We start from the raw sequence: 26,042 nt of genomic DNA, 5'->3' as shown, positions 1-26,042 counted from the left end.
TCCCTAATAATAACCTTGCATTACAAAGAAGTTTACTGGTAGATCAATACTTACACTCCAAAGCTAAAGACAGTAGAAAACTTGGTTGACAGTTTTGCTAGCTTGTCAACTATTGTTTGTTTCTACATGACAAAAAGGCTGGAGATTTAGCTAGTACTAGTATACTTCTTGAGATTGTGCTTGTTAAGTAGCACGAAAACCATAAATGTTTTTAAAATAGACAAATGTTCACCCTCAGAAATTTCTATGCAATATATGAGTTGATTAGTCACTTCTACATGACAATAGTCTAGCACTCCGCCTTGTGGCAGAAGCCTCTTTCTGCAACGTTGTTGAATCTTTTGACTGAGTAGCCTCTTTGGTTTCTTCAGCTATAGTGGGGATCTCTTTCTGGGGCTTGATTGAATCTCTTGATTGAGTATTCCTTCTCTTTCTGGGCTTTGTTGTTTCATTTTTGGTTTCTTCAACTACTGAGGGAACCTCCTCCTGGGACTTTGTTGAATCTCTTGATTGAGCATCCCTTTTCTTCCTGCGTATCGCGGTTTCATTTTTGGTTTCTTCACCACCACTTTCTTCTTCCCTTGCATCAGTTTCATCACCCTGGCTTGAACAGTGGGATGCTCTAACTATGTACACCTGTGAGCAATAGAGAAAGTTTGGACATTGTTAACCAGAGGCTGAAACAATAAACAAAGGGTAAAGTGTAATATTGACACTTCAATTGTTATTATGGGCGTAATCATTACAATTTTTTGGGTGACCAAAGAAACCCACAGTCACTATTGAAAGTATGCACTGGATAAATCTCGCTTCGTGACCTTAACCAGCAAAAAACCACAAGGAGATAAACCAGTCTAGGTTGCCTATACTTGTCTGGCTCAAACCAAGAAGGTCAATAAGCCGTTCTCACGGGAAGTCAAAGTTGAAAGTTGAAACCTTGTGATTACCAAGCTAATAGCCCAACCATTACGATTTTGGTCATACTGTTAATGGTTTGAAGAAACTTGTGCGAAGAAAGCATGTGCCTCGTTATGATTTCAACGGAGTTTCTTTAAACCATTAGCAAAAAGACCAAAATCTTGAAATAATTGGAGGTAATATTTGCTCACCCATGATAGTTAGAGCTAAAACAACTGAAGTCTAACAATTAAATGGTCAAAATTGCACTTTTTCTGTAATCAAGAAATGGAAGTGTAATTAGTTCAAATGTGAATTTGGATCCAAGACCAAGCAACCAACCTTGAATTTTGTAGGCTCAACCAAATCAAACACTAAAGCATCACCATCATCAAGTTTATGATCTAGTGCAAATGCTCTCCATCCACCACTAAGCCCAGTTCTTTTGCTAATGTATACAGCATCATATTCAGCACCTTCCTCATCCTCTAACACTATATCTACGGTAGACTTGGGAAGATGATCCTCACAGAATCTAGTAGGAAGTCCCTGCAATCTTTACAGCCTAAGTGAACCAAATACCAAAGCAAACAGAAATATCTCAGGCTTTTCTTCTGTTAGACTCGTGGTAACTTACCAACCAGAAACAACTATACACATGAGATCGAACCATTGATTTGACAAAAGATGGATTTTCAGATTGTAGATTGCTTTGGAGCTTCTCTGCCTCCTTAAGAGCTTTAGATCTTTCTTCATATGATGCAGTTTTGACTTCTTCTATTGGTCTCGCAAGATAACTAGAAAGCCAGCAAAATCATTATGGAAATACTAGACAGGTTTTAGAGAAATTTAAGAATAGCCTTTACCTTGCCCATGAAGAACCCAACTTAGATCTCTTGCGAAAAGATGGAAGTTCTACATCTATCTGAGAATAGGAGAATTAGACACACTTAGTTTACAAGCAATCAAATACACATGAATCAGATTCTTCGTTTTATTTGTTTAGTAACCATATAGAAAACAATAGCAAGAGTAATGGCGTGCCAAGCAACTAACTTAAAGCAGTTTAGTTCCCAGGTAAAGGACCTTACAGAAGCTCCATGAATTTTAAACTTAACTCAGGGATGTTAAAACATTTATACTAGAATAGTAGTATCAACATGTAGAATGAATATGGGATTAAACCGAATTCTGCAGAGTAATGGCAAATAAACCCAGCTTCGTTCATTAAAGTGCAGGTCATTCTCTATGGCTTGACATAAAAAAATAACTACTTACATCATCACGGTATGATGGAGCAGGATTACGAGCACGCGAGGAGCGTCTTGGTTCCAACATATAAGCCTCATTTGGTTTGTGGCGTACTTTCAGTTGCTACATTCAAGTAAAAAGAAAAAAAGAGAGAATATAAATAAACTGTTTATACTTTAGACCATCACATGAAATCCTTTATGACATAGTAAAAAAGAATATTAACTATTTCATAATTTGATTAAACACCAATTAGCATAAACGGTTGCAAATATATAACAGAACATAATAAAACAAATACTTCACCTTGGCTGGAGACTTCTTCTCAGACTTTGCAAGATCAGACAAGCTTTTGGAGATCTTCAAAATTCCCAAATCCTTTGAAAACCAAGAAAAATATTGAAGCAACAGAAAATTTTCAAAACCCAATATACATATATAGCCACTGCATCCTATGGAGAATTAAAGGTCATCTCAAATGTCTTAGTATGACCTTTCTGGTCACTGAACAAAGTTATCACATTAAACAGGTAGATAAACATGCAAAAACACGAAAGGGACTACCTCAAATCGTTTCTTATTGTCCAAAACCCGTTGCTTACGAGCCTCTTCATAGCTGTTGGCGCTATTGTCATTTGCCATGGATTGCAAATTTGCAATCTCAGTGCCGCAGTACCACCCAACCTGAACCACAAGGACACAAGAAAATGCTCATAGTTAGCACTTCTTCCAAATTTTCTGGAAATTAACAATTAAAAGATGTGTTCCGTTTCAACTAAATTAATAATTAAAATACACATTTATATTTCATATATTATATGCTCAACAATAGATTGAAAACAAAAGGAAGCAACCACAACCAAGTTGATCTGTTGATTTGGTAACTACAAAAATTTCAACCTCCAGAGAGTGAGCCTATTAACTTTCTTGGTTTAAGCTGACAGATTAGGCTAGTTTATCTCTTTATGGTCGTTTGCCCCGTGATTGGATTTCCTTAGTCATTCAAAAAAAAAAAAAAAAAAAAAAACAAACAAAAGACAAAAAACAAAAAAAAAGGCATTGGGATATTCACATCTCAGTTTCATTTCTCTGCACCCTACTCACATCAAAGTTAAGCATTAAGCGCAAATACCGTCTCCAACGCCTACAATACACGCAAATATAACACTCAACTAAACAAATCCTTTGTTTAATCTAGTTAGAATCAGCTATACGGGGGTGGATTGACTGGAATCCTCCATTCAAATCATTTAGAGCACACAAAATAGTTTTTTCATCCAAAAATGATAGGTTTAATTGCTGAACCGCAGAAATCCAGTAGATATACTATTGGAGGTGAGAATGTTCGAACCTGAGATGATAAATGGAAACGGATTAGCGGAAGAGAGCGGCGAGAATGAGAGCAGCTCAGACTAGCAAAGGCAAGGCGGTAGAACAGAAAGTGACTGCGAAATTTGAATGCTTTTACGGGTTCCCTCGCTAAGATCACCCGAGTTGCTCACTTGCTTTAGTACAACTTCTTTTTGGGACCCCATAGGAACATCCGAACATTTTATAGTGTTTTCTCATTAATATACTTAGATTGAGATCATCTTGATTTTTCTAGTGCATTTTATATTTATAATATTATTTATTTATATTTCTAAAATAATTTGTGGACTATTTTACAAAAATGATTTTATCACAGCTTCACAATTTCGCGTAGTAGCAACATGTTTCTCTCTATAAAAAAACAACAAAAACATTATATAGTGTTTGGTTATAAATAAATTTTGAATGAAAAACAAAACAATTATATTTTTTTCAAAAAAAAAAAAAGGCAAACATTATAAAAAAAATCAATAATGATTAGGCCATAAGATTTCGTAGCAAAGACTAAATTTTAAAACTTTTCTAAAGTTGGCAATTAATTGAAGTAATTGTCTTTTCATTAGGTAACTTCAAATCAAAATTTAAGTAAAATACTATGCATTTAATAATTTCTTACCAAAAAATTTTTACAGATCAATTTATTTTAAAAAAAAAAAAACATTTAAATTTGAAAAGCAAAAATCGAATTTGTATTTATTTGTAATTCTCTTTTTGCAAGTTTAGAGCCTTAGAGTTAGAGGTGCATACAAGTCATTAATTTGCAAGCCATTTGGTGAGTGAGAACAAATTTTATTTTATTTTATTGTCAAAAATGTTGAATAATCTTATATGTTTATTCGAAGTAACTATTAACTCTAAATTAAGAATAAAAATATAGTGACAAATTTATAAGAATAGAAAATTTCAAACATACACTAAACACAAGTTCAAATTGTATCCAATAATGTGTTTTTTGCTTTTGACCCAAGGCATTTGATGTGCATTGATAAGATAATGCTGGTTGCATCAGGCTAAAGACGTTAAACATGCTTCTTGGAAAACAACCCAAGATTTTTTGTTTAATTGCAATACTGCCATTTTTTAAAATCAAAATATTTATTTTTAAAAAAAAGCATTTATTTACTTTTTTTTTTTGAAAAAAAAAATATTATTGACAAATAGTCAAATATAACTCAATTCAAACCAATCAAAAAAATCTTGAACTTTATAAAAATTAATTGAGCTAAACTTAAACTCAAAATTTTAAGCTCGGGCTCAAATCAAAGTCATTATAACTATTTCAAGCTTAAACTCGAGCATCCCTAAATCCAAGTTCGGCTGTTTGCACTCTATATAGATTTCATGAAACAAAATTTACAAACACTATCTTGTTGACACTTCAAATTGGCAACAACATTGTTTTCACTTGATAGTTTCACAAGCAACATGTGAATATAAGTATATAAGGTCTCTGGTTCTCACATCAAATTCACAATTAACCTCAACATTAGAGGCCAGAAGAGTTTTAAAATGTGATACCACAGTAACCAGACCAAATACAATAAAGCATTAAGCTTATTAAGTTACAGGTAAAGAATAATCACAAGATATCAAAACTTGAACAGTATGACTGATTCTGGTTGCGAATCGCATTTGACTTATTTTCGGGTGGAATTTGAATAAAAATGGTTAAATGGGAGCTTTTGCCAAACATACGAAGTACTTTTGATAGCTAGCTTCAGTATCTGTGAGCTAACTTCTCCTTTTCCTGGTATTGCTGCACATATCTGCATGCAGAAATAAGTAAGAAGATTAGTGCCTCATGCATAAATGAGAAAAAAGATTGGCACCTCGTGCATAAACGAAAAAAAAAAAAGATTGGTGCGATGCATAAACAAGAAGCTAAAGATCTAGGAGGTCATGATTCGCATGAACAGCAGATACCATCTACTTCACAATATGTTGTCCAGAATAGCAGCATTTCCAGAAAAGAGGAAGCAGTCGAGCAGAAACAATGAAAGTAAATACTCGTGCAAGCTAAACCCTACCCATCCACAATCAAAATAAAGCCTATTGCACATAAATACCAAGAGCAAAAGCAGTCAATGATATTGATTCTGATTCGAAAAAAGCATAAGATGAAATTGAATACTTCATGTAGGAGTAGGGGTGTGGGCGAATCAAACTACTAATGAACTACGCAAGCTGGATTTGATGAATATTTGAATTTGATTCAGCTGAGTTGAGCTCGGATATTCAAGTAACAAAGTGAGTCAAATTGGGCATTTTAATACTCGTATCAATAGTATTGACAAAGTTAATTTATTATATATGATCTACGTATTTAAAATATATTAATAGAGAATAATCTATCCACTTTTATATCTTATAAAAAAAGAAGAATAAACCATAATATGGAGTATTGTTTCTGAAATTCTGCCCCACAAAAACAAGAATAATTAACAGAATAGATTGAAGAAAATATTATTTGTATGGATGCATAAATATATGGATTGCTTCATTTAAAAAATGGGTAAAAGAAAAATATTTTTTTTGAGTACTTCAGACTCTATCTGTTCATAACTACCTGTTCATAACTACTTTCTCAACCTACTCAAGCACAAAGAGTCTATATTGCCCACGGTGGGGATCGAAAATGATTTTATTAGCATACCTAGAAAATGATTTACACTCATAAAACTTTTTGAGCTCAATTCAGTCCATAATTTTCAAACACATTGTGAGGGCATTTAAATAAATTAAATAACATAACCCAAAATATAACCCTCAACTAAATGTTAACCTTACATTCCCACAATCTCAACTAAACACATCAGGTAATCATAGATTCCTATTATCTCACACTACCTAGGACGGTAATCATATTACCTAGGTTAATCTTACATTCCACAAATTAAAGCCACCTAGATCAATCAGCTACAGTATAACTCAATTGATATTGAAACTACAGGTTAGAGACTTAGAGCTAGCCTGTTTTGTACACACACTTAAATACCCATCAGGCATAGCAAAATTGAGGCAATTAATATATCATCAGAACAATCGTGATACCATCAGGTTTTAAAATCTTGTCACTTCATAGCAACTGCTAACCCCCAAATCTTATCAAATCAACAAATTAGGGTGTTCAAACATCATCTCAGCAATAAATTATTGATCCCAGAATTTGACGTAAGTTAGCATTCATTCATTAAGGACTTTCAATCAATCGCATGCTAAAGAATTGCACAGGTATACGTAGTCCGAAGAACCGAAAAATAACATAATCTACGCAAAAATCCGGAATTTTCTATATGAGGAATTCAAAATAGCACGAGAAGACAAAGTGTAGTACGTACGTGTAGACGCCGACGAGAGGACCGAGGAGGAGGGAGGCGCTGATCCAGTTCTCGGAGACCTTGTGGTTGATCTTACCGGGAAGGTCCTTCCAAAGTCCAGGCATCACCTTCTGCTGGAACGGCGATAGCGCGTAAACAACAGCCTTCAACCTCACTGGCTGCTTCCCCATATCCTCAAACTGCAATCTCTTCTTCTTCTTCTTCTTCTTTGGGTTGCGCGGTGTGCTAGGGCTTCAGATCGTTGAGAAGAAAATGGAAGGTTCTCATCGCCTACGAATATGAACAGAACAGATGAAGTAGCCACCGCTGAGGAAATCTTCCATAGGACTCGGTCCTCCGCAAGTCCGTAGCCCGTAGGGGTGTTGGGCTCTATTTCATGGGTTCGTTCAATTTACCCAATCTTCTCTTCGGAGCGTTATGCTGTGGATCCGCGTCTACCATGTACAAGGTGGACACGCTGTACATTCATAATTCTTATACTGTAAATTTATAAAATGTATAATGTATATTCATAATTTCTATGCTGCACATTCATATTTTTTGTACTGTAGATTTATAAATTCTATACTGCACATTTATAATTTCTGTACTGTAGTTTCATAATTTCTATACTGTAGATTCATAAAACTTATAATGTATAGAAATTATGAATGTGCAATATAGAAATTATGAATCTACATTATAAATTTTATGAATCTACAATTTAGAAATTATGAATCTACAGTATATAAATTATGAATCTGCAGTATAAAAATTATGAATGTACTGCGTGTCACCATGCACATGGTGAACACAGGTTCATAGCATAATTTGCCCTTCTCCTTCACTACATGAAAGCAGTTGTTATCAATAGTTATTGCATGGACTGCACAGTCCAAAAACGATATCGTCTTGCTTAATCTTTTTAACGCAATCTGTTGCTACATACATTTTTATAACGTATAATGTACATTATTTTAAAGCATAATGTATATTATTTTATAACATAATGTAAATTACATTATCTCTGAAGCTTCATTATTTCTAACATGTACATTATTATAACACATAATATACATTTTCTCAACACAAATTATTTTTAGTCATAATATTCGTGACGTTGTTTTAGATCGTGGTCCACACAATTGTGTAGACCACGGTCCACACAATAATTTGCCATTTGTTATACCATGGATCAATATTAGAAAACATCTACAATATAAATTGTGTTTTTTTAAGTTTTGAAAATTTGTGGATACAATACCACGTTATCACAAATTGTGAAATTTTAAAATATAAATTATGAACATTTAGTATATAAATTGTGTATCTTTAGATTCGAGTCCACACCAGGACTATATGGTCTAATGGTATCCGGGTTGGACTTCCATTTGGAAGGTTGTAAGTTTGAGCCTCAGTGGAGGCGTTATTGGCTCTTTGTGTTTCAGTAGGTTGAGAAAGTATATGAACAGATACTATAATGTAATAGAGCTAGTAGCATTCAAAAAAAAAAAAAGATTCGAGTCCACAAAATAATTTGTCACATGGAAAGTGCTGCCCGCACGAGCCTAACTCAGTTGAGGATTATGCCCAAAAGTGCATATACTGCCCGCACGAGCCTAACTCATACTATAATGTAATAGAGCTAGTAGCATTCAAAAAAAAAAAGATTCGAGTCCACAAAATAATTTGTCACATGGAAAGTGCATATACTGCCCGCACGAGCCTAACTCAGTTGAGGATTATGCCCAAAAGTGCATATACTGCCCGCACGAGCCTAACTCATACTATAATGTAATAGAGCTAGTAGCATTCAAAAAAAAAAAGATTCGAGTCCACAAAATAATTTGTCACATGGAAAGTGCATATACTGCCCGCACGAGCCTAACTCAGTTGTGAGAATAGACCAGGGCGATAGTGTGAGGATTATGCCCAAAAGTGCATATACTGCCCGCACGAGCCTAACTCAGTTGTGAGAATAGACCAGGGCGATAGTGTGAGGATTATGCCCAAAGTAAACAGATTCTTCATGGACACTTGCGTTTGGTCATGTCTGCTGAGCCATTGATTCACTGTGAATGCTCTGTCCGAACGGATCATGGATTTAACATTTTAGGAGAAAAATGTGAACACACTATTTTACAAATCTCTCTCTCTCTCTCTCTCTCTCACACACACACACACACACACACACACACACACACACACACACACACACACACACACACACACATATATATATATATATATATATAATGCGATTTCAGTTTCGGACTAATTTTAATTTCGCAAGACCACACCCCTAAAAGTATTGTAAAAATAAATTGTAAATCTAGCAATTAGCCTACTAGTCAACCCTAGTCTTTATATGTTCATATAAAATTCAATTCACACATTTCATCATCCTCAATCTTTTCTCCATTCATATTTTCAATAGAATTTAAACTCTCACGTTGCTGTCTTTAATCGTAACTTTAAGTGAAACAATGAACCCTTTTTGAAGCAGTGGCGATTCGCGAGTCACTATCCTGGCTCAAATCCCTTAACGTTGACAACTTTATCATTGAGTCCGATTCCTTACAAGTCATTCGGAGTTTCAATTATGAGATTGGAGTTTCATCCTTTCATTTGATTTTAGCTGATATCAAAAACTTAATGAGTAGTTTTGCTCATTGTAATTTATGTTCCGTTAGGCGATCTGCGAATCAGGCAGCCCACTTGTTAACAAGGTAGTCTGTTTCTTTGTCTAATTACTCGGAGTGGTTCACAACCATCTTCCTATCATTTGTAACTCTTTTCATTTGGATTCAATTTAATGCAATGGTCGGTTTGTTTTCAAAAAAAAAAAAAAAAAAAAAAAAAAAAAAAAACTCCCAAGAAGTGCAATCATCTCTTTCAATGTAGGAGTAGAGGTGCCCCTCACCCTTTCCTTTGAAGATTTGATTTCGTATGGCAGAAGTTCCTATGTTTCCAGCTGACATCTGATAAGTGGTCACCACCATCGGTCAACTCTCCAGCTGACATGTACACCTACCATTGGCTGCCATTCAAGAGGTTAATGCACGGTCGGTGGCACCCCATTTACACACCCTGCTCAAATTTCTGTATGGTTAGTTGATTACCATTTATATTCCCCTCTTATTTATTACTCCAACATTACTCTCTTGAATTACCCGTTACAATCGCCAACCTGGTTTCTACTATTGCCCACCAAAAGTCACATACATTAGCCCGACATAATAATAAATACTCTCTCTATTCTATACTTTCATTTTATCTGTTACATTTACTATTCATTGTGTCTGCATAGATAACTCAGTTGGTCACATAAAATAAAGTTTGGAAACAATGATTTGGGATAAGTCTCAGTGTGAGAGTGAGGAAAGTTCCTTGTGTGCAGCAAACAAATATAATGTCTAATCTCTGTGTCCTTCCCAGATGCCGGCCCTTGAAGTTAGGGATTCAAAATGAGACCGTGAGAGTAATAAATTACAGTAACTCAGCAGTCCATTAGTTGAAAGGACCAGTTTCGGGAACCATAATAAATTTATTACATTGAATGTAACTCACACACTGCAACTAAATTCCATATCATTTTCATAATCTAGTACTCAAGAACCAAGTGAACTGCCACACGAGTAACTATTACTACTATTCCACTTGAGGCTGCAGCTACTTCCACTTCTCCCTCCTTCAATCCCAGTTGAAAACAAGGTTTTTTTTTTTTTTTTTTTTTTTTTTTTTTCTTAATTATGATTTGTTGTTTATGGGTTCGGAGTGAAGATTACAACGTAATCTTTACAAATTCCCTGTATGTTGTCACATGAAAAAACAACATGAGTGTTTTCAGGTGCTACCCTTGCTTAGATCTTGAATCTATGGTTTTTCCGATCGCGTTTGCTGTAATGATTCTTGTTTTTCCGGTGGGTGAAGCAGCGGAGCTGTCGGCGCGCTCGCTCGACGCACTGCTTCAAGAACGGGCGTTCCGGGCACTTGTTAGGCCGAAAACCGGCGTTCCATACGCCGGGAAAGTGCCGGCCGGCCTGGCCGGAATTGGGGTTTCGGCGTTGAGGCTGAGGAGTGGGAGCATGCGGCGGAAAGGTTTCGGGAATTTCAAGGAATTTACCGTTCCGGTCGGAGTGGTGGCGCAGCCGTACGTGGAGAGGCTGGTTCTGGTTTACCACAATTTAGGAAACTGGTCCGATGTTTATTACCCTCTGCCGGAAGGTTACGTCCATTTGACGCCGGTGTTAGGCCTCCTGGCCTACGACGCCGCCAATCTGTCGGCTTCGGAGCTGCCGGAGCTCGAGCTCCGGGCGTCGGAGAATCCGATGCTGATCAAATTCTCATCGCTGAAACCGCCGCCCACGGCGGCGGAAACGGCGGCGACGGGAACAATGTCAGCCAAATGCGTGTTCTTTGATCTGCACGGATCTTTGGAGTTCGACAACGTGGTCGACGGGAACATATGCAGAGGGACAAAACACGGCCATTTTTCCATAATCCTCGAGTTTACAGTTCCGGTGCCAGCTCCGGCGGTGGCGGCTACCGGAGAAGACAACACAAACAAGAAGGAAAATAAAAAGGGGGATAATAAAATCCTATGGGTGACGTTCGGGACAGTGATTGGAGCAGTTGTGATGGCGATTTTCTTGATCTTCATTTTCGTGTGTACGAGGAAAAATAGGCGGCAGGAGAGGATACATAGAATGGAAGAGGCGTCGGAACGCGGCGTGCCGCTGCCGATGGCAACTGTCGGCCACACTCGTGCCCCCGTGGCTTCCAAGACTCGGACCAAGCCATTGTTAGAGAGTGAATATGTTGTTTAATTATAGTCGAGTGCAGGGCCGGATTTTAGGCTGTGCAAGCTGGGCTACCGCACAGGGCCCCCAATTTTAGGGGGCCCCAAATTTTAGAGGTTCAATATTTAATTTTTACCTAGCTAATTTAGAAATAAAAATAAAAAGTTTTCAATTAAATTTAAAAGGTTTTATGAAGAGATGGTAAGAATTTGTATTTATTATATTTTAACTTGGAGGTCAAAGGTTCGAAACTTGCATGTATTGGTTTTAAAAATTGTTATTTTGGTAGGGCCACATTTATTTACCAGAACAGGGCCACAAAAACTTAAAATACGGCCCTGGTCGAGTGGATAAAACATGATTCTTATCATTTTTATTAGTGAATATGTGTCTAAATTTGGCATTATTAGAAGGGTGAATCACATAACATGATTTCATCTGTGTTTAATGTAAGATGTATGTTTCTGACCATTAATATTAAGAAGATTCTTTGACAAGTGTAAATATTGGCTGTCTGGTGCATTCAGCTGCTTATATCTAGAAGTGGAAATTATGGAATCCAGTTGTTGGTCGATATTTAGAGTTTCATGTGGCCATGTCCCATTGCCTCATATATTTATGGGCTGCAGTAAAATTTTGTAGGTGTCCTGAGCAAGATCTAATTGTAGGAGACACCTTTAAGTTTTTATTATATTTAGATTGATCTTAATGCATACTGGATTGACTCAAATAAGGGACAAAATGCTGATCAGATTAACCTTTTCATACAAGAAAGGGTTCGAACTCCCAACATCTCTTAAGGGATGAATTGTAGTCAAATTTCTTTCACACAAAACCTAAGAAATTCTCTTGCCCTGGCCTTAAGTATCATACCTCCGCTCGGACAAGATATTGCATGGATAAATTGTTGTGGCTCAACAAGCCATTAAGTTGGGAGTTCTAATACATATACCAAGGTAATTAATCTGTCTCTCATCTGTTTGTGGACTGTGAGTACGCGAAGGCTTGCTGGAATTTTCTGGGAATAAATTTTCAGGATTTGTCGTTCCTCTCAATCCGAATGGGAAAACTCGATCTTCAAAGACTTTTCGACTTACTTCATCGGAACATTAAAAGGGCTTGTTACTTCATCGAATTTACAAAGAAATTTCAGAAAAATGTAAAAGAAAAGTTGACATTTATATTTCAAGATTACAAAGGTAAGCACAAATCAATAACTTACAAAAACTAAAAAAATTAACATAAAGTTTGTTTCTTTTCTTTTCTAAAATCCTATTCCTTTCCGCAAGTGCAAGTGCATGGTGAAATTGGAGTGGAAAATAAACCAATACTAGAGGTCCCGAAAGGCCTATTGCCCAAGGCTTGATGATCCTCCCATCTTTGGCATAACAGTGGATTATGGGTATTGGCAACAAATGGATGATTGAGTAGCTTATCAGCAGTCCATCTAACGTTTGGGTTTCTTTCGAAACACTTCATCAAAAAATCCTTGGCATGATCAGATATGCCGGTTGGGATTTGGGGTTGCTTGGAGGCCATGTCTTGAACTAACTTATCGTCGTCACCGTTACAAAACCTCCAAGGTGATTCCCCGGCCATCATCTCTGCCACCATGCACCCTATGGCCCATATATCCTTAGGCGCCTCATGCATGCCGCAAAACAAAGATTCCGGGGAGGTGTAGAGTAAAGCTCCCTGGTGACCTCCCTCTCCGGCGACCTTAGATAGACGAAAATCGCCTATCTTGAGCTTATTGAAGCCGCAGCCGCACCTGCATGGGAAGATAAGAATGTTGTTGGGCTTCAAATCGCAGTGGACAAACCCGTGACGATGCACCTCTAAGATTCCCTTCAAAAGTTGATAAGCATATAGTGAAGCCTCGTCCCCCGGGATGAATCCTTCCCTGGAATTCATCAATCTCTTGAGTGTTCCACCGAGAGCGTACTCCAGCAGAAGATTGTACACAGTGTTTCCATGCTCTATGCTCGTATCCTCTCCTAAACACTGAATTATATACGGACATCTTTGCAACTTTCTCAAGATTTGCGCTTCTCTCCAAAGTGAACCTGAAAACTCGACCTTCGAAGATTTTACGGTTAACTTCATTGGAACACTAAAAGTAGGTGGATTATAATATTGAGAGAGAAACACAATGCCATGAGCTCCCCCACCAAGGAGTTCCAACTTTTCGCAAGGCATACTGATGATGAGTACTAAGGTTCGTATATAGTAAGATTGATGATGATGAATTGGAATTGATGACCACCAAGTGTTGGGTATCGAAGTATTATATAAGACTTGGGATAATCTCAGTCCAACTAAGTTTAGTATTGGAATAACCTCTCAATCCAATTATGTATAGTATTAGAAAACTTTTTTTAATAGAAAATTATATAATAATCCCAGTTAAATTCAGAATATAATTAAGAAACAGATTGGAACTCAAGTAATTAGGAAAGTTAAGAATATTCTAGACTAGAAAATTAGGAAAAAAATTAATTAACTAAGGGTCCGTTTGGAAAGCAGGAAAATGACTTCTGGAAAATGTTTTCTGGAAAATGAGTCATTTTCCGGAAAACATTTTCCTTTCCAGTGTTTGGTTGCATCATGGAAAACTGTTTTTCTGTGTTTGGTTCATTTTCTGGAAAATGAGTAGAATTGTATAATTAAACATTTTAATTATTTTATTTAGAATATGACAACATGTATAATAATATATAATAATATAATATTAATTTTAAATATAATAAAAATAGCTAAGTTTTTCAAATAATAATTGATGGGGAATATACACCGGCCATACGAGTCGACCTTCTGACCCGGCCGTCCTGCCCGGTCGTGTACGCAAACGGGCACTTGCCCGTTTGCCCGATCAGTCCCTTAGCAGGGGCGCCTCCGGAAGGCCCCCGAGCTCTCGACCGGAAACCGGGATGTATAGCCGCCCGGGATATGAGCCTGACAGCAGCAGAAGCCTCGCACCACGTGTACGGTCGCATGCCTGCCTCTCCTCCACCCGGTGCATGCGCGCCACGTGTCCGACATGCCGGGGGACCGGGCGCAGCTCCCTAGGACCCTTATAAATACTGCATTAAATGCTAGAGAGAAGGACTTTTGGATTAGGTGACTTACTAGATTAGAGAGGATCCCGGTCATCATATACGATCGGTCTGTCTGTAACTCTATTGTAAGCTACACGTATCAGTACACAGCTATTTTATCCACATCATTTGGCGCCGTCTGTGGGGACTGGTACAAAATCCGTGCGTTACTACCGATCCCCCTCACATGTATCCCTTCATGGACTTCCTCAACGCCGGCGGGGACGCCGACGACACCCAGCCTGACCTACGGGCCCATCTGAATGCCCGGATGGACCTGAACCAGCCGCCAGAAGGAGCATTCCAGCCTCCGGAGCCGGTCAGCATGGGACCAACGGAAGCCGCTTACAGGGATATCCCGATGCAAGCTACGTATCAAGCCCCGGGATTCTTCCCGGGGATTATGGACCCGGCGTACCAGTGGTGGGCCAACGCTCCGCGTTTTTACCCCCGGCATACCCGCAACCGCAGATGCCCGGGGTATACCCTCCGCAAATGTACAGCCCAGTCCACAACTACCGGATCGTTCCCCCTGCCTTCGGCCCGGGGGCGAGCGAGCATGACGGGGCACAGTCATACCAAGGACCGCCGAACGCCCCTCCCGAGGCCCCGCAGACCCAGCGCCGCCCGGCCCGCTCACGCCTCGGTTCGATCGACCGTTCAGCAGAACATGCTCCCCGAACAAGTGCCTTTGACAGGCTGCAGCCGACAGGTTCCCCCCGGCGGAATCGTCCGGGCGGTAGAAGGGCGTCCCTCGACAGGTCGGCATCCAGCCGCGGCGCGGACTCAGACGAAGTGAGCTCTTCCCGGAGTCACCACCGTCGCGACACCCAGCTGAATACGACGGCCGGCGTCCCGCGCGAGGTCATGGAACAGGTCCGACAGGAGTTCAACCGCTGGAAGCAGGAACAAACGGCACAAGTCCCGAGTATCGACACCGCGCTATTGCGAACGCCGTTCTCCAGTGAAATCATGCAGCAGCAGTACCCGATCGACCTCCGGGTCCCGGGGGCAAGGGAATATTTGGGAAAAACGGACCCAGAAGAGCACGTCAACTCCTTCTACGGAAACATGATAATGCTGGGCGTTCCCGACGCTGTCATCTGCCGTGCGTTCTTTTCAACGCTCTCGGGAAGAGCAGCCGAGTGGTTCAAGTCCCTTGAACCGGGCTCCATAACGTGCTTTGCCGACTTATCAACCAAATTTATCCGACGCTTCGCAACGTCTCGGACCGTTCGGAAGCACTTCACGCACCTTGAAGCCGCCAAGCAGCTAGAAGGAGAATCGTTAACCGACTTCCTGGTCAAATGGAAGAATGCCATCGGCGAAGTCGAGCCAATGGACGACAGGACAACCATCAACGTCCTACACTGCTCCCTACGAGCGGGGACCCTGTATCAGGACTTCATAGTCCACCCGCCACAATCGTACGACGAAGCCATTCGTAGAGTCACCGACTACGCGAACGCAATGGAGGCAAATTCCGCAAAGCGACGCCAAGAGACGGGATCCACCCGGCGAGACACTCGCCCCGACCAGAAGCGCGGAGACCGTCAACAAGCCCCCCGGGACCTGTCCAGGCTCACCCGCCCGGTAACGGAGGTCCTCGATTATGCCCAAGGTTGCAATCTGATCCAGCTACCCGAGCCCGGGCGGGACGGCCGGGACACCTCCAAGTTTTGCGCATACCACCGCAATCGGGGGCACACCACGGACGAGTGTCGGGTCCTGAAGGAGGTGATCGAAGACCTCCTCAAGGAGGGTGAGCTGACCCAGTTCACCGAAAAGAAGGACAAGGGGAAGAGATGGAAGAAGTTCTTCAAACGATCCAGCCGGGACAAGAAGGACAAGGACCAGGATCCCGAAGGAGAATCCCGCCCCAGTGGCTCCAAGCAGGTGATACACGTGATTTTCGGCGGCCTGGAGGGCGGTGACAGTACAGAGGAGCGGCATAGGTGGAGCCAAAGCCTACACGCCGGACTAGTGGACGAAGCTCGACCGGATAAGCGATCAAAAGCCGAACCCATCGCCTTCACGGACGATGACCTGCCCCGGAATACTGACCATGGGACCGAAGCCCTGATTGTCACGCTCGACATAAGCGGCGTGGATGTTCGAAGAGTGATGGTAGACACCGGCAGTAGCGTGAACGTCCTGTACTTAGACGTTTTCAAGAAGTTGAAGCTTGACGAGAAGAAGCTGACCCCGGCCCGCACCCAGTTATCTGGCTTCACGGGGGCCACTATCGAACCGGAGGGTATGATCCGATTGCCTGTCGAGGTAGGAACTTACCCCAGGGTGTCAAAAGCAGACATGGAATTCATCGTGGTAAACCTCGCCTGCGTCCACAACGTGATCTTGGGCCGACCGGGAATCGCACAAATCGGAGCGATCATCTCGATGCCGCACCTGTGTATGAAGTTCCAAACGCCGGCCGGGGTCGGCGTGCTGAGGGGTGACATCCGGTCAGCCCGGAAGTGCTACGTCAAGGCGGTCCAAAGGAGTGAAGCTGGTTCATCCAGAGTTAATGCCATAGCAGGCGAGAACAGGCCCTCGGCTAAGGAGCAGCCCGAGCCAGCGGAGGAGGTCGAAGAAATCCGGTTATCAGACCAGTTCCCCGAGAGGACCGTCCGTATAGGCGCAGCCCTAACGGCCGACCTGAGAAGTTCAATCATAGAGGTCCTGAGGGAGTATGCGGACATCTTTGCTTGGGGACCACAAGACATGCCCGGAATATCCCGGTCCACAATATGCCACTGCTTGACGGTGGACCCCGCCGTACGACCGGTCAAACAGAAGCAGCGACATCTATCGATCGACAGAAGAGATTTCGTCCGGCAGGAGGTCAAAACGCTGAATTCAATCGGGCATATCAGGGGAGTCTCCTACCCGAACTGGGTAGCCAACGTGGTTCTAGTTCCTAAACCGCCGACGTGGCGCATGTGCATCGACTACACAGACCTCAACCGGGCGTGCCCGCTTGACCCTTACCCCCTGCCAAGCATCCACCAAATGGTTGATGAGACCGCGGGATCCGAACTTATGAGTTTCATGGACGCCTTTAAAGGTTACCACCAGATCATGATGGCGGAAGAAGACGAGGCGAAAACATCCTTCGTCACACCGGACGGCCTGTATTGCTACAAGGTGATGCCCTTCGGCCTGCGCAATGCCGGGGCTACCTACCAGAGGATGATCAACATGCTGTTCGAAGACCTGCTCGGCAAGACCATGGAGGCCTACATAGATGACATGCTCGTCAAGAGTCTCAGCCGGGAAGACCACGCCGGCGACCTCCGGTCTTATTTTGAAATTCTGCGTCACCATCGGATGAGGCTCAACCCGGCCAAATGCACGTTCGCGGTTTAGACCGGGAAGTTTTTAGGCTTCATGATGACAAAAAGGGGCATCGAACCGAATCCAGCCAAGGTCAAGGCGATATTGGACATGCAACCTCCCGCTACAATCCGGGAGGTACAGCAGCTGACCGGGAGACTAGCCGCACTCAGCCGTTTCCTCTCTAAACTCGCTGAGCGGGCGTTGCCCTTCTTCAAAACGTTGAGGAAGATAAGCGCCTTCAAGTGGGATCAGGAATGCCAGGACGCGTTCGAGCAACTGAAGGAGTATCTCATGTCCCCGGTTGTGCTATCGAAACCAGAGCCCGGTGAAGACCTGGACGTCTACTTGGGGGCGTCTGACCGAGCGGTCAACGCGGTCCTTTGCCGAACTGACGAGAACAACATCCAGAGACCAGTGTATTACGTCAGCCACGCCCTGAACGGGGCGGAAACGAGGTACTCCAGGTTGGAAAAGGTCGTGTTTGCCCTGTACATGGCTGCCAAAAAGCTCACCCCGTACTTTCAAGGCCGAACAGTCCGAGTACTCACTGACCAACCCATCGGGTCTGTCCTCCGGAGCTCCAGCTCATCCGGCCGACTAGTCAAGTGGGCCTTAATGCTAACGCAGTTCGCCCTAGAATACAAACCCCGACCGGCGATCAAAGGCCAGGCGCTAGCAGACTTCGTAGTGGAATGTACGGCCAGGGAAGCTAGCACGATGATACAGCCGGGCCCGGACGACACGTGGTGGGAACTGGCAACCGACGGCTCAAGCAACAAAAGAGGAGCGGGCGGAGGTGTAGTCATCACTAGCCCAGAGGGATTCAAGTTGTACCACGCCCTGATCTTTTCTTTCTCCTCCACCAACAACGAGGCCGAATACGAAGCGTTCATCGCCGGCCTCCGATATGTCAAGAAGCTCGGGGCACAGTACGTCCGGGCTAGAATGGACTCCGCTTTGGTGGTCGGGCAAGTTCTAGGAAACTTCGAAGCAAACGGAGACCGGCTGGTGCAGTATAGGAACCAGGAGTTGGCGATCCTTGCGGAGTTCGAAGGCCACACGGTCGAGCACGTCCCCCGGGCGGATAATGTGGACGCGAACGTCCTATCCAAACTCGCTCAAGAAGCCCCCGAGCACATTTCCAGAATAGCCCGAATTGAAGAAATGACCCATGCCGCCATTGACGCCCTGGAAGTCGCCCCGGTAGCCCCGACGGAAGAAGATTGGATCGCAGACCTGATGCGATACTTAACCGACAACCGACTCCCCGACGACACAGAAAGAGCCAGAAAGGTTAAGCTGAGAGCGCCCCGTTTCCAGGTGGTGGACGGCCGCCTTTACCGGCGATCATACGGCGGCCCGCTGATGAGGTGCCTCAACGGATTCGAGGCCGATCTAGTAATGACCGAGCTCCACTCGGGGATTTGCTTGGCGCACCAGGGCGGCAAGGCTTTGGCAAGAAGGATTATGCTCATAGGGTACTACTGGCCATCAATACAACTCGACTGCAAGAGGGTGGCCCGGGAGTGCGAGGCGTGCTGACCGGCGATTGGGGGACTGTCAAACGGCTCAGGGCCGGGATCGGGCACCTCGGCGGGCAGAACTCCTAAGACCAGGGCCAGATCGTCGTCCTCGAGCGACTGGGCCAGAGCGTCCCGGTCCTCCTTTTGAGGCCGTCGACGCTTGGTCGCGAGCCCGGATCCGTTCCGGTCTCGTCGAGTTGGTGGTACACTCGAAAGTGGCCATTGACGCTTGGCCGCGAGCCCGGATCCGTTCCGGTCTCGTGGAGTTGGTGGTACACTCGGAAGTGGCCATCGACATTTGGCTGCGAGCCCGGATCCATCCCGGCCTCGTCAAGGCGGTGTTACACCCGAACGCGAGCCCGGGTCCGTCCCGGCCTCGTCAAGTTGGTGGTAAGCACTAGGGATAAAGGGGATACTAGAAATAACAGAAAAGCAGTTTAAAAAGTTTTTGTTGACCCGACACAAAGGGGTCGGGCTCCCTGGAAGTTGGCCCGGCACAAATGCGGGGCCGGGCTCCCGCTCTAGTAGTCTAGGCTTCGGGCGGAGCCTGCGAGTACGACTCGTTGGAAGAAGGCTGACCGGCGATTGGGGGACTGTCAAATGGCTCAGGGCCGGGATCGGGCACCTCGGCGGGCAGAACTCCTAAGACCAGGGTCAGATCGTCGTCCTCGAGCGACTGGGCCAGAGCGTCCCGGTCCTCCTTTTGAGCCCGGCGCTGGCCAGAGCTAAAGGCCCACTTGGCCAGGGTCCAAGCCAGCTCTTCGCCGACCGGGTTCTTCAGAAAGTGGCGGAAAAAAGCCTCGCTTTCGGCCCGGTCGCGACATACCCGGGCAGCAAGCTCCTCCGGGTTGTCCAGCAGTTTCTGGGCTTCCGTCGCCCGGTTCTTCGCCTTGGCCAGCCGATCGTTGGCAGATCGTAATTTCCGGCGCGCCTCCTTGGCCTCCTTCTCGTGACGTTCGGCGGCCTTCTGGATGGCTTCGGCATCTTCCGTCGCTTTTGCCCGGCGGAACAGAGTCACCAGGGTGCGAGTCATCTGCAATGGAAAGGCTAGTAAGTTTTGGTGAACGGTCGGCGGGAGAAAATGAAGGGGGAATCGAGGCCCATACCTGCATGACGTCGGCCGCTCCCTGCTCCCCGATCTCATTTAACGTCTGCACCTTCCCGTCATCCCCGGCCGGGATAATGTCGATCAGTCGGTTGAGCTTGGCCGCGGGATGCTCCTCGCTCAGCAGGACATTAATGACGGGGGTCTCGGCGGAAGGGCTGGCCCGCCTGCTGCGCTTCAGAAGATGAACGTCCTCCGCATCGTCGTCCATCTCCCTCTCCTTTCCTTTCCGGGTGCTGGTCCGGATGACTTGCAAGTCCGGCTCGGAGTCGACGGGGTGGGTCGAGGTGACGCCGAGGGGAAGACCGGTAGGAACCGCCGAAGAGGGACCGACCGCAACATTCTTTTTGCCCCCAAGCGCAATCTTAGGCCGGGGACCGGTCGCAGGTGCTGGTGCGGCGATGAAAGCCTTGTCGAAACCCATATCTGAAAAAGAAAGGCAAAAGGTCAGATGATCGGCCGATTGAGACCGGGCAAAAGAAACGTGCGCAAATAAGATGCGAAACCTCCGGGCATGGCCGAAGGAGGAGGAGGCGGCCGGGCAATAGTGATCTGAATCCGCCTAGGCTCGTACTTTCCCGGAAGATCGTACCGGGGGGGCTCGAGGCGGGCCGCGTTAAACGCCTCGGGAGTCTTGTAGGTGTGGTAATCGTAGAACTCGGACGAAATTTTTGCAGCGGCATCGGCAAGCTCGGGGGTCTCGTCCGGAGTAACCTGCTCCAGGTAATGGCTAGGCCATTCCCGCGGGACCGGCAGGTCCCAGACGTACTTGACAGAGAACAACCTTTTCTTCCACCCGCGGTTGTTGTCCGGTAGACCGAGTATCTTGCACCGGTGCCCGTGCGATTGAGTTTGGAGGAACCCGGACCCGTACCGAGGAGCTAGCGGCCGTACCGAGTAGATGTAGTCGAACAACTCCATCGTGCAGTCGAGATCGTGCCGAGCGCAGACCTGCGGGAAGCACACAATGATGCGATAGGCGTTTGGGGTGATCTGCCCGGGGAAGACCCCGTAGTGCTTGAGGAACATAAGCAGGAACGGGAAGGTCAACGGAGCCCTCAGAGAGTCGAAGTGGAGCCCGAGCCACCTCCTTGTGGTCCGATCGGCGATGTTACCAAGCGCCCGGTCGACGTTGATGACGACCTTCCCGCCCGTTAAGGCGTTGATCTCCTTCGCGTCGGCCCGGCTGAGGTTGCTCATTTGCCGTCGGATGGATTCGTTGTTCAGAAAAACCAACTTTCGACCGGAGGTGGACGCAGCGGGGGCAGAGATTGGCGCTGGGGCCGGGTCTCGGAGATTCTCGGCAAGGCGATCGCGTGAAGAAGGAGATAGGTCGGGGCGTAGCGCTCCGACGATTGCTCGGGGGGACTTCCCCGAGCCGGTTGCGGTGCTAAAGATCACCCGCGGCGACTTCCCCGGGCGTGACGACCCGGCCGCGGGAGGGCTTAACACTTGGACCTCGCTGGATCCGCTCCCGTTGCCATCCTCGCCGGGGCCTCCGGGTAAGAAGCCGCTCCGCCCTTCGGACCCGCTCGGGAGGTCTTGACCAGTGGGGGCGCTCGGAGAACGGGGCGCGGTATAGCGGTCGATGAATTCGCCCGTGCTGGTGGTCCCTCGTGAAGAGCCGGTCGCTGTGTCAGATTCGTCCCCGGCCGCGTAATCCCGACCGGACATGTTCTGACTATCCCAGCTAAACATCTTCTCCTTTAAAGAGAAAATGAGGGGGGGTGTTTCAGTGTGGGATCCCGGTTCAGGTCCTAACCTACGCCTAGGCGGGAGTTATTGAACTACGAGTATAGCTGCAGAGAGGGAGAGGCTTACCGATCAGAAGGCTTGTGGGTAGTGACCGCTTGCAGTTCCGAATACAGAAGCAGAGACGACCGGGAGGCTCTGGAGTTCGTCGAGGAAGCGAAAAAGCTCACAATGGGCCCCTAAGCCCCTTTTTATAGAAGCAAGAAAAGGCGGGAAAAGAGAAGCTTCTGCAGCACGCCAGACCCGGATCCCAAGACCATCAATGGCCGACACGTGGCAGGCTGCACCACACGCGCGTCTCCACCTCAGCCTACTCCGTGGGACCCGTCCGTCCAGTGCCCCCAGAAGAGGAGAAGGCAGCCCGCACCCCTCCTTCAGGCGTCGTCGGGCTCCGGGCGGGGGGGACTATATGATGGGGAATATACACCGGCCATACGGGTCGACATTCTGACCCGGCCGTCCTGCCCGGTCGTGTACGCAAACGGGCACTTGCCCGTTTGCCCGATCAGTCCCTTAGCAGGGGCGCCTCCGGAAGGCCCCCGAGCTCTCGACTGAAAACCGGGATGTATAGCCGCCCGGGATATGAGCCTGACAGCAGCAGAAGCCTCGCACCACGTGTACGGTCGCATGCCTGCCTCTCCTCCACCCGGTGCATGCGCGCCACGTGTCCGACATGCCGGGGGACCGGGCGCAGCTCCCTAGGACCCTTATAAATACTGCATTAAATGCTAGAGAGAAGGGCTTTTGGATTAGGTGACTTACTAGATTAGAGAGGATCCCGGTCATCATATACGATCGGTCTGTCTGTAACTCTATTGTAAGCTACACGTATCAGTACACAGCTATTTTATCCACATCAATAATAATAATAATAATAATAATAATAATAATAATAATAATAATAATAATAATAATAATTGGTGGTGGTATGACGGTGGTGGTGTGGTGGCGGTGGTATGGTGGTGGTGGCGACGGTGGTGGTTGCGGTGGTATAGTCGTGGTGGTGGCGGCGGCGGCGGTGGTTGCGGTGGTATGGTGGTGGCAGCGGCGACGGTGGTTGCGATAGTATGGTGGTGGTGGCGGCGGCGGCGGTAGTGGTGTTGGTGTGATGGTGGTGGTAGTATCACGGTGGTGGCAGTGGTCGTGTGGTTGCGGTGGTATGGTGGTGGTGGCGGTGACGGTGGTTGCGGTGGTATGGTGGCGGTGGTTGCAGTGGTATGGTGGTGATGGCGGCGGCGGTGGTATGGTGGTAGTGGTGGCGGCGACGGTGGTTGCGGTGGTATGGTGGTGGTGGTGGTGGCGGCGGTAGTGGTGTTGGTGTGATGGTGGTGGTGGTGGTGGCGGCGACGGTGGTTGCGGTGGTATGGTGGTGGTGGCGGCGGCGGCAGTGGTGTGAAGGTGGTGGTGGCGATGGTATGTGGTGGTGGTGGCGGCGGCGATGGTGGCGGTGGTATGGTGGTGGCGGTGGTGGCGGCGGCGATGGTGGCGGTGGTATGGTGGTGGTGGTGGTGGCAGCGGTGGTGGTGGTGGTAGTGGTTGCGGTGTTGGTGGTGGTAGTGGTGGTGGTAGTGGTTGCGGTGTTGGTGGTGGTAGTGGTGGTGGTGTGATGGTGGCGACGGCAATAGTGGTGGTGATGGTGGTATGGTGTTGATGATGTTGGTGGTGGTGTGATGTTGGTGTAAAAGTTGGAAAATGACTTCCCCCAAAAAAAGGGGAAGTCATTTTCCTCCAAAACAAGCCTATTTTCCAAAGTCAACGGAAAATGATTTCCGTTGACTTGATTTTCCAGACACATCCAAACACTGGAAACTTGGAAAATGATTTCCAGAACTCATTTTCCAGGTTTCCAAACACACCCTAATAGTAGAAAATTAACCAAGACAGTTCAAGGGGAAATGATGGAAATTGCCATTTTCTATGATGATTGTTGATTACATTTGATTGATGGAACAATTCTATGTGTGATTTGAAAATTACAAGGTTATATTCCGAAAATATTCCTCCACATTACATTGCTGATGACGTTCCCTTTTCTTCCAACAGGTGGGCACTTCATCAAGTCATCAGTAGCCATAGCGAGTGCACCGAGTGTATCGGGCAAATTATTGTGTCGATAATGATCCACACAGTGTTATGTGGATCATAATAAAAAGTACATTTTTAATATATTAAATGTATATTATTTTTGTACTGAATATACATTATACAATATAATGTATACTCAGTACAAAAATAATGTACATCCCCTGAATATAATGTACATTATTTTTGTACTGAATATACATTATTTTACGGTATACGAAATATGGTCCACACAACTTGTATGGACTATGGTCCACATAATAATGATTGAGTGTATCCATGATCATGTTGACCCATATATAGAAGCTGAACAGCAGTGAGGGGAGCAACACCTGAAAATGCACACAAATTCAACAGAAACAATATACTAACAAATAATTAAAATCAATTTATTCTACCCGTCAAACAGACTGAAGAAAAGTTGAGAATTAGGGCAACCACATTAACTGTACGTCAGCTGAAACTGGACAAATTTTTGGATATTCACATATACAGAGCGTCCCCACTTGGCCACAGTAACAATTGTTGAGAAGTTATCATCTAGAATTATGACATCAGCACTCTCTTTAGCCACCTGAAAATAAGTGGTCAGTAAATATTCATAACAAATAAATGTAACATTAAGAATTTTCCAAATATACGTAGAATCATTTGACTGTCTTACAGTCTACAGATTATGCTAGTGTGAGAGGGGCGGAGTAGTAAACCATCAAGATTTTAAGTGATGGGTTGAATGGCAAAATACAATATACAAGGCTTAAGTAGATGGACATGTATGAATCACCAGACAAAAACTTCAAGCCTGAATAATACCAAGAAATGTAATGCTGTTGTTAAAACATTACCTGTAGCTTCAGAAGTTTCTAAGAAGAAGTAACCAAAGGGATACTAGACCGTCTAATTTGTAAGGATTGCTGTGATGGAATGGACATTAAATCTAGGAATAAGGGTCAAATAGGTCATTGAACTGCACACAATAATTCAATTAGGCCACTGAACCTAAAAAAGCAATAATTAGATCTCTAAACTAACCATTTTCTTACAATTAGTCTAATTTGTAAGTTTTCTAGGTTGTTAGCAGCTCACCTTTAATTTAAAATATTTTTTTTAAATTTAAAATATTTTTTAAAATATTTATTATTTAAAACTATATATAAAAAAAATAGATCGTCTCTGGCCATGGATTCGTCTCCATGGTCTTCGTCTCTGGCCGGCCGGAGACGAAGAGGTCTCTTCATCTCCCGCCATAAGCGACTACGGTACACGTGTTGCTTGGAACCCACCGCACACGTGAGGAAGCGTGTTGAGCATATATTCATTAATGTGCAATCAACTATCAGCTTAAGCTTTTAGTTGAGATGAAGCACATGCTTCAATTCATAGCGAGTCCAATATCTGCTTCATGGAGTGCAGGAGCGTCATTTGTACCATCTCCAGTCACTACAAATAAGTGGAGTCAACAGATGTACTAGCCAGGAAAGCACAAAACTACCTCTTTGACCGGA

General features: G+C 44.8%; 4 protein-coding genes across 6 annotated transcripts; 2 read left to right on the top strand and 2 right to left on the bottom strand.

Annotated features, from left to right (window-relative positions):
* On the bottom strand, positions 1–3,683 carry LOC109173869 (putative B3 domain-containing protein At5g58280). Of its 2 annotated transcripts, none has more exons than XM_019323204.1 (8): positions 3,497–3,683; positions 2,713–2,828; positions 2,455–2,526; positions 2,172–2,271; positions 1,764–1,824; positions 1,535–1,694; positions 1,240–1,446; positions 1–636 (listed from the first exon to the last, which is right to left on the bottom strand). In XM_019323204.1, the coding sequence occupies exons 2-8, from the start codon at positions 2,788–2,790 to the stop codon at positions 265–267; spliced, it is 1,050 nt and encodes a 349-aa protein (XP_019178749.1). In that variant the 5' UTR covers positions 2,791–2,828; positions 3,497–3,683; the 3' UTR covers positions 1–264. The 2 variants fall into 2 exon arrangements, with proteins under 2 accessions (XP_019178749.1, XP_019178750.1); XM_019323205.1 differs by having other exon boundaries at positions 1,764–1,822; positions 2,176–2,271; positions 2,713–2,832; positions 3,500–3,683.
* A 6,697-nt stretch (positions 3,684–10,380) lies between these two features.
* Positions 10,381–11,667, top strand: LOC109173870. 2 transcript variants are annotated; one of them, XM_019323207.1, is made up of 2 exons: positions 10,381–10,550; positions 10,687–11,667. In XM_019323207.1, the coding sequence occupies exon 2, from the start codon at positions 10,715–10,717 to the stop codon at positions 11,663–11,665; it is 951 nt and encodes a 316-aa protein (XP_019178752.1). In that variant the 5' UTR covers positions 10,381–10,550; positions 10,687–10,714; the 3' UTR covers positions 11,666–11,667. The 2 variants fall into 2 exon arrangements, with proteins under 2 accessions (XP_019178752.1, XP_019178751.1); XM_019323206.1 differs by having other exon boundaries at positions 10,381–11,667.
* A 1,243-nt stretch (positions 11,668–12,910) lies between these two features.
* LOC109173511 (mitogen-activated protein kinase kinase kinase 2-like) lies at positions 12,911–13,837 on the bottom strand. The gene has a single exon (XM_019322751.1). It carries the CDS (start codon positions 13,835–13,837, stop codon positions 12,911–12,913), a length of 927 nt encoding a protein of 308 aa, XP_019178296.1.
* Positions 13,838–18,129: 4,292 nt separating this feature from the next.
* Positions 18,130–19,617, top strand: LOC109173510. Its single transcript, XM_019322750.1, has one exon. It carries the CDS (start codon positions 18,130–18,132, stop codon positions 19,615–19,617), a length of 1,488 nt encoding a protein of 495 aa, XP_019178295.1.
* The last annotated feature ends 6,425 nt before the right edge of the window (positions 19,618–26,042 follow it).

The sequence above is a fragment of the Ipomoea nil genome, unplaced genomic scaffold, assembly GCF_001879475.1.
Source record: "Ipomoea nil cultivar Tokyo-kokei standard unplaced genomic scaffold, Asagao_1.1 scaffold0482, whole genome shotgun sequence".
NCBI classification, from domain to species: domain Eukaryota; kingdom Viridiplantae; phylum Streptophyta; class Magnoliopsida; order Solanales; family Convolvulaceae; genus Ipomoea; species Ipomoea nil.
Note: the sequence above shows the minus strand (reverse complement) of the source record. Positions and strands in the feature narration are given on the sequence as shown.

Excerpts from the sequence above, each read along its gene's own strand:
- LOC109173511 (XM_019322751.1), bottom strand. The coding sequence starts at position 13,837 with ATGCCTTGCGAAAAGTTGGAACTCCTTGGTGGGGGAGCTCATGGCATT.
- LOC109173869 (XM_019323204.1), bottom strand. The coding sequence starts at position 2,790 with ATGGCAAATGACAATAGCGCCAACAGCTATGAAGAGGCTCGTAAGCAA. Across the intron at positions 2,272-2,454 it reads AGAAGAAGTCTCCAGCCAAG|CAACTGAAAGTACGCCACAA; the intron begins GTGAAGTATTTG and ends ACTTGAATGTAG. Across the intron at positions 1,825-2,171 it reads ATCATACCGTGATGATGTAA|AGATAGATGTAGAACTTCCA; the intron begins GTAGTTATTTTT and ends TCTCCTATTCTC.
- LOC109173870 (XM_019323206.1), top strand. The coding sequence starts at position 10,673 with ATGAGTGTTTTCAGGTGCTACCCTTGCTTAGATCTTGAATCTATGGTT.
- LOC109173510 (XM_019322750.1), top strand. The coding sequence starts at position 18,130 with ATGACAAAAAGGGGCATCGAACCGAATCCAGCCAAGGTCAAGGCGATA.